At 53.7% G+C, this 15,572-nt stretch overlaps 1 protein-coding gene across 1 annotated transcript in view; it reads left to right on the top strand.

The window, feature by feature from the left end:
- bcl3 (BCL3 transcription coactivator) overlaps nucleotides 1–15,572 on the top strand; it is a 38,312-nt gene that overhangs the window by 10,168 nt on the left and 12,572 nt on the right. The window contains exons 2-4 of the mRNA XM_038814826.1: nucleotides 4,916–5,117; nucleotides 13,189–13,277; nucleotides 14,310–14,387. Of these exons, the coding sequence (XP_038670754.1) occupies nucleotides 4,916–5,117; nucleotides 13,189–13,277; nucleotides 14,310–14,387 (369 nt within the window). The remainder of the gene's footprint in view (nucleotides 1–4,915; nucleotides 5,118–13,188; nucleotides 13,278–14,309; nucleotides 14,388–15,572) is intronic.

Here is a 15,572-nt window from a genome sequence, read left to right as displayed (position 1 = left end):
GGTGCTGAGAGAGAGGGAGGGGCTGTGTGTGAGAGAGGGGGGCTGAGAGAGAGAGAGGGCTGAGAGAGAGAGGGGCTGAGAGAGAGAGAGAGAGGGAGGGGCTGTGTCTGAGAGAGGGGGCTGAGAGAGAGGGAGGGGCTGTGTGTGAGAGAGGGGGGCTGAGAGGGAGAGGGCTGAGAGAGGGAGGGTCTGAGAGAGGGAGGGGCTGAGAGAGAGATGGGCTGAGAGAGAGAGAGAGGGAGGGGCTGTGTCTGAGAGAGGGGGGCTGAGAGAGAGAGGGGCTGAGAGAGGGAGGGGCTGAGAGAGAGGGGCTGAGTCTGAGGGGAGCTGAGAGAGAGGGGGGCTGAGAGAGGGAGGGGCTGTGTGTGAGAGAGAGGGGGGCTGAGTGAGAGGGGGGCTGAGAGAGAGAGGGCTGAGAGAGAGAGAGAGGGAGGGGCCGAGAGAGAGAGAGGGGCTGAGAGAGAGAGGGGTGCTGAGAGAGAGGGAGGGGCTGTGTGTGAGAGAGGGGGGCTGAGAGAGAGAGGGGCTGTGTGTGTGAGAGAGAGGGGGGCTGAGTGAGAGGCGGGCTGAGTGAGAGGGGGGGCTGAGAGAGGGGGGGGCTGAGTGAGAGGGGGGCTGAGAGAGAGGGAGGGGCTGAGAGAGAGAGGGGCTGTGTGTGAGAGAGAGGGGGGGGCTGAGTGAGAGGGGGGCTGAGAGAGAGAGGGGGGCTGAGAGAGAGGGGCTGAGAGAGAGGGAGGGGCTGAGCCCTCCCACACACACTTACAGACACACACACACACATAGACACACTCACTCAGTCAGACTCACATTCAGTCGCACCCACAAAGCCACATATGCAATCTCATACACACACACATAAATGCTCTCACACACACATACTCTCACAAACAGCTTAATCACACACACACATTCAAACACACATGTAGTCACACACACAAACACTTTCTCACACACACTCAGTCACACACAAAACATGCATGCACTTGCACACACATGCACTCAGCCACATACATACACACATACATTCACACACATTCAAAACACATAAGACGCTCACTCACACTCAGACTCACACTCATACACACTCTCACAAATACACAGTCACCCACAAATGCACACACTCACATTCACACATATACTCATACACTGACACACTCATACACTCAGACACACACATACACTCACTGACACATACACACACTCACATGCACATACCCTCACAGACACACACGCAGACGCCCACGCACTGACAAACACACACTTACACAAACTGACACACATTTACACACACACGTGCTATGCATGCATGGTCTCACTGCTCGATCTGCAAGTGAGTCTCCTCTGTGAGTCAGGGTTTCAGGTGGGGGGTGGTGTGGTGTGGTGTGGTTGGCTTGTGCCAACACCCATAGACCCAGTTACCTTCCCCTGACCTTTGGTCCATCTATCAGAGATTTTTCTGATGAGGACAATGCAGCAAACAGGAGCGAGGGTGGATAAAACGGGCAGGGAATAGAAACAGCCACACTTATTCTCAGATTCTCGATGATCTTTGGGTCAGGTTGGGGGGAGGGTGCTGTGAATCTGTTCTTTTTGGCGTGTTTCTCACGGTTGCTGAACTGTACCCGTGTTTCACAATATCTAGCTTGCCTTTTTCCCGTAAGGCTGGGCTGTCAGTAATGCAGAGCGCTGTGCCACAGTGAACCTGCGTCAGTTTGGTTTAGGTATCTGCGATAGAGGTGGTGGTGTGGTTAACTCGAGTACAAACCAAACACTGTACTTCCTGACAGCAAGGTTCAGAGAAAAAATACACTAACAAAAACACCCTCACGTGCTGCGTCCTTGTCAGACTGTGACTTTTCTCAGGGCAGTGAGAAAGACGGAGAGGATCCCACAGTTTATAGTGAGGCCATTCGGCCCATCATGCCCTGTGTCCAATCTTTGAAAGATCTCTCATGTTAATCACCACTCTCCTTCCAGCTTTTCTTCCCTCCATCGTTCCTGAAACTTTTTCCCCTTCCAGTATTTCTCCAATTCCCCCTTTTTGAAAGTTCCTATTGAATCTGCTTCCACCGCCCCTTCAGGCAAAAGTCCCCCCACCTCCCCGGTTCTTTTCCCATTTCTCTTCAAACTGTCTCCCTCTGATTACTCACCCTCCTGCCAACTGGAAACACTTTCTCCTTATTTACTCCACCACCCACCTCAAGATTTTGAACGGCGCAATTAAATCTTCCCCGTAACCTTCTCTACTCCAAGGAGGACAATCCCAGCTTCTCCCAGTCTCTCCCAACATGAACTGAAGTCCCCGTCATTCCCCCAAGACCATTCTCGTAAATGCCCTCCAGGGTTTTGACCATGTAGTACCTGAGGAACTCAAAGCCTAACCCTAAACTCCAGCCCGCCTTAACTCTGCAACCTCCTCCAGACCCCAGAAACCGTCATATCTCTGTAACCTCCTTCAGCCACTACAACCCTCCCTACCTTTGGAACCTCCTCCAGCCACTGTAACTCTAACTCTGTAATCTGCCCCCCCCCCCCCCCCCCCTGGAATTCCTCCCTATACCCTCTCCGTCCAGGGACCCTTTAAACTCAACCCCAGTGACTGAGCATCTTGACCAGCAGTCGCTACCATCTCCACATATGGCTCAAGGTCAAACCTCTGTGAGATAATCGCTCCCACCTTACGATGGTTTAACCATGCGAAAGGTGCTAAGTAGTTGCAGGATATGGTATTGAGCAGCGCAAGATTTGATCCCAGAGGATTGATATGTGAATCATTGACCTCTGGTTTGGTTGTTCACGATAGACAGGAAGTCAAAGCACATAGCTGGCAAGAATAGAGCCAGAAAAGACAATGAAAAGTCCCTCAGTATAAATACAACACTTGAGTGGTTAACAAAGAAGGGGGAGATGTGTAAGATAAAAGGAACTTTCGTGATGTGGAGAGAGGCTAGGACCGCAAATCTGCAATTTGTTCCGCATTGGCCGTCATCCTGTGACTTCGTTCTCACCCTCAAGTCAGAACGATCCCGTTCAGAGATTTGAGTCCATAATCTAGGCTGACACTCCACTTTCCAGGGGGGGAGGCATGCAGGATGGTCAGTACTGAGAGAGCACTGCAATATCAGAGGGTCAGTACTGAGGGGGTATTGCACTGTCAGAGGGTCAGTACTGAGGGAGTGCTGCACTGTCAGAGGGTCAGTACTGAGGGAGTGCTGCACTGTCAGAGGGTCAGTACTGAGGGAGTGCTGCACTGTCAGAGGGTCAGTACTGAGGGAGTGCTGCACTGTCAGAGGGTCAGTACTGAGGGAGTGCTGCACTGTCAGAGGGTCAGTACTGAGGGAGTGCTGCACTGTCAGAGGGTCAGTACTGAGGGAGTGCTGCACTGTCAGAGGGTCAGTACTGAGGGAGTGCTGCACTGTCAGAGGGTCAGTACTGAGGGAGTGCTGCACTGTCAGAGGGTCAGTACAGAGGGAGTGCTGCATTGTTAGAGGGTCAGTACTGAGGGAGTGCTGCACTGTCAGTGGGTCAGTACTGAGGGAGTGCAGCACTGTCAGTGGGTCAGTACTGAGGGAGTGCTGCACTGTCAGAGGGTCAGTACTGAGGGAGTGCTGCACTGTCAGAGGGTCAATACTGAGGGAGTGCTGCACTGTCAGTGGGTCAGTACTGAGGGAATTAGATTAGAAGATTAAGAGGCTAGGTTGTCCCTTAGTGTCCAAAAGGTTAGGTAGGATTATTGGGTTATGGGGGTAATAATAATCTTTATTACTGTCACAAGTAGGCTTACATTAACACTGCAATAAAGCTACTGTGAAAAGCCCCTAGTCGCCACACTCCGGTGCCTGTTTGGGTACACAGAGAGAGAATTCAGAATGTCCAAACTACTTAACAGCACGTCTATTGGGGCTTGTGGGAGAAAATCGGAGCACACGGAGGAAACCCACACAGACATAGGGAGAACATGCAGACTCTGCACAGACAGCGACCCAAGCCGTGAATTAAACCTGGGACCCTGGCGCTGTGAAGCAACAGTAATAATAATAATAATAGTCGCTTCTTGTCACAAGTAGGCTTCAATTAAGTTACTGTGAAAAGTACCAACAGTGCTACCCACTGTGCTACAGTGCCGCCCATGGGGTGGAGGTATGGGCTGAAGTAACTGCTCTTTGTAAGCGGGGGTGCAGACTTAATGAGCCAAATGGCCTCCTGCACTTTAAAATTTAATTCTATAAAAACTTTTATTGAAATCTTTAAGAACCTAAAGGTATGTGGAGTGGATCATAGAATCCTTACACTACAGAACGAGGCCAATGGGCCCGTTGAGTCTGCACATCGTTGGACGGCAGGAGGAAACCGGAGCACCCGGAGGAAACCCACACAGATTTGGGGAGAACGTGCAAACTCCACACAGTCATGCAAGGCTGGAATTTAACCTGGGTCACTGATGTTGTGAGGTAGCTGTGCTAACAACTGTGTGACCGTACCATCTACTGATGCCGGATATTTCTTCTTGTCAAAGAATTTTGAACTAGGGTCACTGTTTAAAAATAAGGGTCACTCATTTAAGACAGACGAGGAGAAATAGTTTTTCTCCCAGATGGTCGTGAGTCACTGGAACTCCCTTCCTCAAAAGGCAGTGGAAGCAGAATCTTTGAATATTTTTCAGGCTGAGCTGGATAGATTCCTAGTAACAAGGGGGTGAAAGGTTATTGGGGATAGGCAGGAATGTGAGGTTGAGGTTACAATTAAAAAGATATTGAATCAGCCATGACCTTATTGAATGGCGCAACAGGCTTGAGGGGCCGAGTGGCTTACCCCTGGCCCTAATTCGTATATATGTTTCAGAACCTATGTTGGATTCAGAGAGTGACCTCGTTCCTAATGCATCTATCTCTCCCTCCCTCTCTCTCTCTCCTAGACTCCATTGCACCTCGCAGTCATCACTAAGCACTCCAGCCTCGTCAGGCAGCTGGTGACCAATGGAGCTTCCCGCGTGCTCCTGGATCGCAACGGGCAGACAGCGGTGCACTTAGCGTGTGAGCACAGCAGCCTGGAATGCCTGCAGTCTCTGCTCTCCAGCGGGCAGGAGAGGATTGACCTGGAAATCAGGAATTACGATGGTACGTGGAATGGAGATTTTGCGACACCCGCCCACCACCTCCACGACTTCCCTTCACCTCCACTCCTTGCAAGTTCACACTGTTTGATAAGGAATGGAAGAGGTGAACTCACTGTGACCCATTGACAGTGCAGCACTCCCTCAGTACTGACCCATTGACAGTGCAGCGCTCCCTCTATACTGACCCTCTGATAGTGCAGCACTCCCTCAGTACTGACCCTCTGACAGTGCAGCACTCCCTCAGTACTGACCCTCTGACAGTGCAGCACTCCCTCAGTACTGATCCTCTGACAGTGCAGTGCTCCCTCTATACTGACCCTCTGACAGTGCAGCACTCCCTCAGTACTGACCCTCTGACAGTGCAGCACTCCCTCAGTACTGACCCTCTGACAGTGCAGCGCTCCCTCAGTACTGACCCATTGACAGTGCAGCACTCCCTCAGTACTGACCCATTGACAGTGCAGCACTCCCTCAGTACTGACCCACTGACAATGCAGCACTCCCTCAGTACTGACCCTCTGACAGTGCAGCACTCCCTCAGTACTGACCCTCTCACAGTGCAGCACTCACTCAGTACTGACCCTCTGACAGTGCAGCACTCACTCAGTACTGATCCTCTGACAGTGCAGTATTCCCTCAGTACTGACCCTCTGACAGTGCAGCACTCACTCAGCATTGACCCTCTGACAGTGCAGCACTCCCTCAGTACTGACCCATTGCCAGTGCAGCACTCCCTCAGTACTGACCCATTGCCAGTGCAGCACTCCCTCTGTACTGTCCCTCTGACAGTGCAGCACTCCCTCAGTACTGACCCATTGACAGTGTAGCACTCCCTCAGTACTGACCCATTGACAGTGCAGTGCCCCCTCAGTACTGACCCTCTGATAGTATAGTGCTCCCTCAGTACTGACCCTCTGACAGTGCAGCTCTCCCTCAGTACTGACCCTCTGATAGTGCAGCACTCTCTTAGTACTGACCCTCTGACAGTGCAGCGCTCCCTCAGTACTGACCCTCTGAGAGCGTAGCACTCCCTCAGTACTGACCCTCTGACAGTGCAGCACCCCCTCAGTTTTGACCCTCTGATAGTGCAGCACTGTCTTAGTACTGACCCTCTGACAGTGCAGCGCTCCCTCAGTACTGACCCTCTGACAGTGCAGCACTCGCTCAGTACTGGCCCTCTGACAGTGCAGCACTCCCTAAATACTGACCCTCTGACAATGCAGTGCTCCCTCAGTACTGACCCTGCAATGCCGCACTCCCTCAGTACTGACCCTCTGACAGTGCAGCACTCCCTCAGTACTGACCCTCTGACTGTGCAGCACTCCCTCAGTACTGACCCTCTGACAGTGCAGCACCCCGTCAGTACTTCCCCTCTGACAGTGCAGCACTCCCTCAGTACTGACCCTCTGACAGTGCAGCACTCCCTCAGTACTGTCCGTCTGACAGTGCAGGGCTCCCTCAGTACTGACCCCCTGACAGTGCAGCACCCCCTCAGTACTAACCATCTGACAGTGTTGCACTCCCTCAGTAATGATGCAGCAACTATCTACCTGGTTATGAGACTCAAGTTTCTGGATCGGGTGTCACACCTGAATCTTTCTGAAACAGGGCTCTTAGTGATCATTGCATCAGAGTTGATCCACTGACAGAAGTGATGTGGAGTGAGCTGTCAGGTCATAGTTAGACGATGAACAATGTGATCTTACTGTGCTATGAGCTCTGCAAACCTGTCTAAATGTCTTTTGTTGGTTTTAATAAATAGTGACCAGCTTGGAGGCTAATTCAAATACTTTCTGTTCTTGTCATTACTTATTCGTTATATAGACACAGCTGTCTTCCGCTCTGACCTCACCTTTCAAAGTAATTGCTTTTGTGGTTTTCCTCAGCATTTTTGTCATTTTGACTTTTTTTAATCAACAATTTTGCAATTTACTGTAAAGTAATTAAAAATCAATCATCCTGAGAAAAAAGTACACTCAAACAAACAGACACGCACACAGATATAAAAACAAACCCTCACACACTCAAACAAACACAGTCACACAAACAGATATAAACACAAACCCTCACGCACTCAAACACAGACACGCATACGATATAGACACACTCCCTCACACACCCTCACACAGTCAACCACTCAAACACTTATATCACGCATACGGATATAAACATACACATTCATGCACACAAGCCCTCACACACACAAGCCCTCACACACACAAACCCTCACACACGCAAGCCTTCACACACAAGCTCTGACACACACATGCCCCGACACTGGCAAGCCCTCAAACACACAAGCCCTCACACACACACATGCCCTCACACACACACGCCCTCACACACACACGCCCTCACACACACACACATGCCCTCACACACACACGCCCTCACACACACATGCCCTCACACACACACGCCCTCACACACACACGCCCTCACACACACACACATGCCCTCACACACACGCCCTCACACACACACTCCCTCACACACACATGCCCTCACACACACACGCCCTCACACACACACGCCCTCACACACACACGCCCTCACACACACACGGCCTCACAAACACACGCCCTCACACACACACACCCCCACACAAATGCCCTCCCACACAAACGCCCTCACACGGACACCCCCTCACACGGACTCTCCCTCACATGGACTCTCCCTCACACGGACTCTCCCTCACACGGACTTTCCCTCACACGGACTCTCCCTGACACAGACTCTCCCTCACACGGACATGCCCTGACACAGACACGCCGTCACATGCTCACGCCGTCACACGCACATGCAAATGCCCTCCCACACAAACGCCCTCACACGGACACCCCCTCACACGGACTCTCCCTCACATGGACTCTCCCTCACACGGACTCTCCCTCACACGGACTTTCCCTCACACGGACTCTCCCTGACACAGACTCTCCCTCACACGGACATGCCCTGACACAGACACGCCGTCACATGCTCACGCCGTCACACGCACATGCCGTCACACGTTCACGCCATCACACGCACACGCCCCTCACACACGCACATGCCTTCATGCACGCACACGCCCACAACCTCACACACGCACACACCCTCACACATGTCAAGCCCTCACACATGCCCTCACGCCCACACACTCCCTCACGCTCACACACGCCCTCATGCCCACACACTCCCTCACACCCACACACACTCCCTCACGCCCACACACTCCCTCACGCTCACACACGCCCTCACGCCCACACACATGCCCTCGTGCCCACACACACACCCTCGTGCCCACACACGCCCTCACGCCCACACACACTCCCTCACGCCCACACGTCCTCACGCCCACACACACGCCCTTACGCACGCCCACACACACATGCCCTCACACACACACACACCCACACACTCCCTCACGCTCACACACGCCCTCACGCCCACACACCCTCGTGCCCACACACACACCCTCGAGCCCACACACGCCCTCATGCCCACACTTACGCACGCCCATACACACATGCCCTCACACACACTCACGCCCTCACACACACTCATGCCCCCACACACACTCACGCCCTCACACACACTCACGCCCTCACACACACTCATGCCCCCACACACACTCACGCCCTCACACACACTCACGCCCTCACACACACTCACGCCCTCACTCACACTCAGGCCCTCACACACACTCACGCCTACACACATGCCCTCATGCCCACACACACACAGCCTCATGCCCACACACACACGCCCTCACGCCCACACGCACACCCTCACGCACGCCCTCATGCCTACACACACATGCCCTTATGCACGCCCACACACACATGCCCTCACACACACTCACGCCCTCCCACACACACATGCCCTCACACACACTCACGCCCTTACACACACTCGCGCCCTCACACACACTCGCACCCTCACACACACTCACGCCCTCACATACACTCGCGCCCTCACACACACTCGCGCCCTCACACACTCTCACGCCCTCACACACTCTCACGCCCTCACACACACTCGCGCCCTCACACAAACTCGCACCCTCACACACACAAGCCCTCACACACACTAGCCCTCACACACGCAAGCCTTCACACACAAGCTCTGACACACACATGCCCCGACACTGGCAAGCTCTCAAACACACAAGCCCTCACACACACCCATGCCCTCACACACACACGCCCTCACACACACACGCCCTCACACACAAACACATGCCCTCACACACACACGCCCTCACACACACACGCCCTCACACACACACGCCCTCACACACACACACCCCCCCACACAAATGCCCTCCCACACAAACGCCCTCACATGGACACCCCCTCACACGGACTCTCCCTCACACGGACTCCCCCTCACACGGACTTTCCCTCACACGGACTTTCCCTGACACGGACTTTCCCTGACACAGACTCTCCCTCACACGGACATGCCCTGACACAGACACGCCGTCACATGCTCACGCCGTCACACGCACATGCCATCACACGTTCACACCATCACACGCACACGCCCTCACACACGCACACGCCTTCACGCACGCACACGCCCACGACCTCACACACGCACACACCCTCACACATGTCAAGCCCTCACACATGCACACACACCCTCACACCCATAAACGCCCTCACACGCCCTCACGCCCACACATGCCCTCACGCCCACACACTCCCACGCGCTCACACACGCCCTCATGCCCACACACTCACTCACACCCACACACACTCCCTCACGCCCACACACTCCCTCATGCTCACACACGCCCTCACGCCCACACACACGCCCTCGTGCCCACACACACACCCTCGTGCCCACACACGCCCTCACGCCCACACACACTCCCTCACGCCCACACGTCCTCACGCCCACACACACGCCCTTACGCACGCCCACACATACATGCCCTCACACACACACACACCCACACACTCCCTCACGCTCACACACGCCCTCACGCCCACACACCCTCGTGCCCACACACACACCCTCGAGCCCACACACGCCCTCACGCCCACACTCACCCCTTACGCACGCCCATAAACACATGCCCTCACACACACTCACGCCCTCACACATACTCATGCCCCCACACACACTCACGCCCTCACACACACTCACGCCCTCACACACACTCATGCCCCCACACACACTCACGCCCTCACACACACTCACGCCCTCACACACTCGCGCCCTCACACACTCGCGCCCTCACACACACTCACGCCCTCACACACACTCGCGCCCTCACACAAACTCGCACCCTCACACACACTTGTGCCCTTGCACGTGCGTCCTTGTGTGCGTGCCCTTGCACGCGCGCCCTTTGCACGCGCTGCCTTGCACACGTGCCCTCGCACATCCGCTTTCTCTCACACACATGCCCTCACTCATTCTTTCTCTCATACACACACATAATCACACACTCTTTCTGTCCCACACACACGCCCTTACGCACGCCCACACACACACGCCCTCACACACACTCACGCCCTCACACACACTCACGCCCTCACACACACTCGCGCCCTCACACACACTCGCGCCCTCACACACACTCGCGCCCTCACACACACTCGCGCCCTCACACACACTCACGCCCTCACACACGCTCACGCCCTCACATACACTCGCGCCCTCACACACTCGCGCCCTCACACACACTTGCGCCCTCACACACTCTCACGCCCTCACACACACTCGCGCCCTCACACAAACTCGCACCCTCACACACACTTGTGCCCTTGCACGTGTGTCCTTGTGCGCATGCCCTTGCATGCGCGCCCTTTGCACGCGCTGCCTTGCACACGTGCCCTCGCACATCCGCTTTCTCTCACACACATGCCCTCACTCATTCTTTCTCTCATACACACACGCAGTCACACACTTTTTCTCTCCCACATACACGCCCTTATGCACGCCCACACACACACGCCCTCACACACACTCACACCCTCCCACACACTCACACCCCCACACACACTCACGCCCTCACTCACACTGACGCCCTCACAAACACTCGTGCCCTCACACACACTTGCGCCCTCACACACACTGCGCCCTCACACACATCGCGCCCTTACGCACGCCCACACACACACGCCCTCACACACACTCACGCCCTCACACACACTCATGCCCTCACACACACTTGTGCCCTTACACACACTTGCACCCTTGCTCGCACACCCTTGCACACGCGTCCTTTGCACGTGTTCCCTTGCACGTGTGCCCTCGCACACCCGCTTTCTCTCACACACGCCCTTACTCACTCTTTCTCTTACACACATGCCCTCACTCATTCTTTCTCTCATACACACACACAGTCACACACTTTTTCTCTCCCACATACACGCCCTTATGCACGCCCACACACACATGCCCTCACACACACTCACACCCTCCCACACACTCACACCCCCACACACACTCACGCCCTCACTCACACTGACGCCCTCACAAACACTCGTGCCCTCACACACACTTGCGCCCTCACACACACTGCGCCCTCACACACATCGCGCCCTCACACACACTCGCGCCCTCACACACACTCGCGCCCTCACACAAACTCGCACCCTCCCACACACTTGCGCCCTTGCACGTGCGCTCTTGCACGCGCACCCTTTGCACCCGCCCCCTTTCATGTGCTCCCTTGCACATGTGCCCTCGCACACCCACTTTCTCTCACACACACCTCACTCACTCTTTCTCTGACACATGCCCTCACTCACTCTTTCTCTCCCACACGCACACACACATTCACTCACTGACGCACACACCTTGATACACCGAACCGCACACCGACCTACTCACCGACCCACTCAACGACCCACTCGGCATAAATAACGGTAGCGCGGGTGAATAGGTTTTTTGAGGGCGTAGAGGATTGTTGTGGGCGGATCACCGGGAGGCCCGCGAGTCATGTCCACATGTTCTGGACATGCCTGAAACTGAAGGGGTTCTGCCAGGGGTTTGTGGACGTAATGTCCAAGGTGTTGGGGGTAAAGGTGTCCCCGAATCCAGAGGTAGCGATATTGTGGGTGTCGGAAGACCCGGGATACAGGGGGTGAGGGAGGCCGATGTTTTAGCCTTTGTCTCCCTGATAGCCCAGAGACGAATGTTACTTGGATGGATGGACTCGGAGGCGCTGAATGCGGGGTTGTGGGTGAGCAACCTGGCAGAATTCCTGAGGCTGGCAAAGGTCAAGTTCGCCTTGAGGGGTCTGTTGATGGGTTCACTCGGAGGTGGAAGCCATTCATTGACTTCTTTAAGGAGGATTGAGGTGTCAGCGGAGGGGATGGAGGGGTTAAAATGGGGAAGGCAGGACGGGTGGAGAGGTCATGATTGGGGAGCAGGGGAGGGGGTGGTGATTATTTATAGTTATATAATTTTACTTCTGCTTCGGATTTTTACGTAAATGCCTGAATAAAATGTTTTTTAAAAGACTAAACAACGTACGTAGCGGAAACAAAAGGTGATCTGGGCTGCTTGGCCGTGTCTGGGATCCTGCTGTTGCACAGATTGACTGCCACACCTGCCACTATCACACACAGCGAGGAGCTGCCTTTTCACATCGGTGTTCCACTGGCTTGAGAGGCCTTTGGGACGGCTCCCGAGGTTGAGGCAGGCGCCATGGAAACGCAACTTCCCTTATTCCACTCCACATCCTCCCTTATTTCTCTCTGAACTCTGTGGGGTTTGGCCTCCCCGTGAGACCGCCCAAATTTCCGTCTTTGTGCCCGAGCTTTCCTGGTTAACCTCCCCATCCCTTCTCACGCTCATGAAGGCCTTACTCGCTGTGCGTGGCACCAGCTTAAAATAGGTTCAAAGCAACAACAACAAAAAAGAAAGCATCAAATAAGCTGCCCCACTTCCTTTTCTTCCCTTTTGAAGGTGGTTCTGGTTTTTAATAATAGATCCGGGGTTTTGAGACTCAGATTGATATTAATAAAATGGTCCCGTTGCTTGGTAATCCCCCAGAATTACACAGCCACATTGGCCAGTCTGACTCTCACCATGTTGTTGTTTTTTTCCTTTTCTTCTCCGTCGCCCAGGTTACACACCCCTCCATGTCGCCGTCAACAGTCGCAACAAAGGGATTGCCACGCACTTACTGGATCAGGGGGCTGATGTCGATGCCGTGGTAAGGCTACCTTCGAGTTCCCCCCCCCCCCCCCCCCCCCGGCAACTACCCTCCCAGCCCCGGTCTTGCCATGCGCCTCCGCCACCCCCCTGTGTCAGTGGGAGCCAACATGTCCAATCCCAGGGGTGGTGTAGGTCGGAGGGGATTTTCCGCCGCGGGCATGGAAGGGGGTTTTATGATCCGAGTCTCTTTTCTTAACTTTGTTTTGCTCTCGGGAGGGGGATGTCCGTCCATCCCCCGGCAAGGCTGGCATCGCCCCTCGAGAAGGTGATGATGAGCTGCCTTCTTGAACCGCTGCAGTCCCTGGAGTGTAGATACACCCACTGTGCAGTTAGGGAGCGGGTTCCAGGATTTTGACCCAGCGACAATGAAGGGAATGGCCGACATATTTCCAAGTCAGGATGGTAAATGACTTGGAGGAGAATCTCCCATGTATCTGCTACCCTTGTCCTTCTAAATGGTAGTTGCAGAGGATTTGGAAGGTGCTGCCTAAGGAGCTCCTGCAGTGCACCTTGTAGATGGTACAAACAGCTACCACTGTGCATCGGTGGTGGGGGGATTGAATGTTAGTGGAAGGGGTACCAAACAAGCGGGTTGCTTTCTCCTGGATTGGGTTGAGTGTTGTTGGAATTGCACTCATCCAGGCAAGTGGAGAGTATTCCATTACACTCCTGACTTGTGCCTTGGAGATAGTTGACAGGATTTGGGGAGTCAGGAAGTGAGTTACTCACCACAGGATTCCTACCCTCTGACCAACTCTTGCAGCCACAGTATTAATATGGCTGATCCCATTCAAATGCTGGTCAATAGTAACCCCACAGGATGTTGATAATGGTGATTAAATGATAGTAATGCCATTGAATAGAGATGGTTTGATTCGGTCTTGTTAGATTTGTCATTGCCTGGCACTTGGGTGGAGCGAATGTTACTTGCTACTTCTCAACACAGGTGTGTTAGGAATGATCTAATTTTGTTCTCTCAAGGCCTCAAGCAATTTGTTTCATTAAAATATGTCTTCAATGTTTCTTACAGGACATTAAGAGTGGGCGGACACCTTTAGTACATGCGGCAGAGAGTAACTACATGGACATGGTGAATCTGTTACTAGAGGTAAAAGTCTACAAAACACTGAACATATTTAAGCAGGGACCTTGCCAACTAGGATTAGATTACTTTGTTCATTGTTAGGGGAGCAAGGAGAATGGAATAGTTGGCAAAAAGAGAATAAATAACACCGAAGGAAGACCTCAGAAGCAAGGTTTGTCTCAGTTCATCTGCTGTGGAGACCCTCATCCAAAGCTTTGTTACCTGGAGACTCGATTGTTCCAGTGGCTCCTGGCAGCTCTCCCACATTCAACCCTCCATAAACTTAAACTCATTTGAAACTCGTCTGCCAGCTCCCTTGCCTCACTGTGAGTCCTGATACCCTATCCCTCCTTACTGTGCGCTCTGACCTACACTGGCTCCCGCTCAGGTAAAAACCTGATTTTCAAATTCACACCCTTGTTTTCAAATTGCTCCATGGCCTTTCCCTCTGCCTATCTCTGTAACTTCATTACAACCCTCCTTATCCCTGTAACCATCCTACAAACCGCCCTATTTCTATAGCATCGCTACAACCCTCCCTTATTTCTGTAACATTGCTGCAACCCTCCCTAACTCTGGAACCTACCTACAACCCTGCCTATCTCTGTAACTTCCTCCAGTTCCTACAACTCTCCCTATTTCTGTGACCTCCTCCAGTCCCTACAACTCTCCCTATTTCTGTGACCTCCTCCAGCCCTTACAACACTCCCTGCGTGCTATTCTCCCAAAAGGGAACAAAGTCACCCAGCGAATACACTTAGCCATGTGTTTAACGCCATTCGCACTGCCAAGAAACACATGTCACTCGCGTTGAATAAAGGGCCTGAATGGGGAACGTGCAACTGAGCCGTACATAGCCCCGTTTTGTACAGTGGGGAGTTCCGCTCGCCGGACCTCCCCAGTATAGTGAGAGATTGGAACACATTTTTAATGGCATCCTGATCTCCGAGGACCCCAAAACAATCCTGACTACCCCCCAGCCTGACCTCACTCTGGGAGGGTCTCCGTGCACCCACCCCCCGCCCTGTCCCAACACCCAGGCCAGGCTACACTGGCCCCATCGTGCACGTGTACAAAAATGCCTTTTAGCATCTTGACAGTGCCAACCTGGCACCCTGGCAGTGCAGATGCCAATTGGGAGTACCACCTGGGCACCTTAGCAGTGTCAGGCTGGCTCCTTGGTGGCACTGCCAAGCTACCCAGGTGACA

The sequence above is a fragment of the Scyliorhinus canicula genome, chromosome 12, assembly GCF_902713615.1.
Source record: "Scyliorhinus canicula chromosome 12, sScyCan1.1, whole genome shotgun sequence".
NCBI classification, from domain to species: Eukaryota; Metazoa; Chordata; class Chondrichthyes; order Carcharhiniformes; family Scyliorhinidae; genus Scyliorhinus; species Scyliorhinus canicula.
This window is presented reverse-complemented; position numbering and strand designations above follow the sequence as displayed.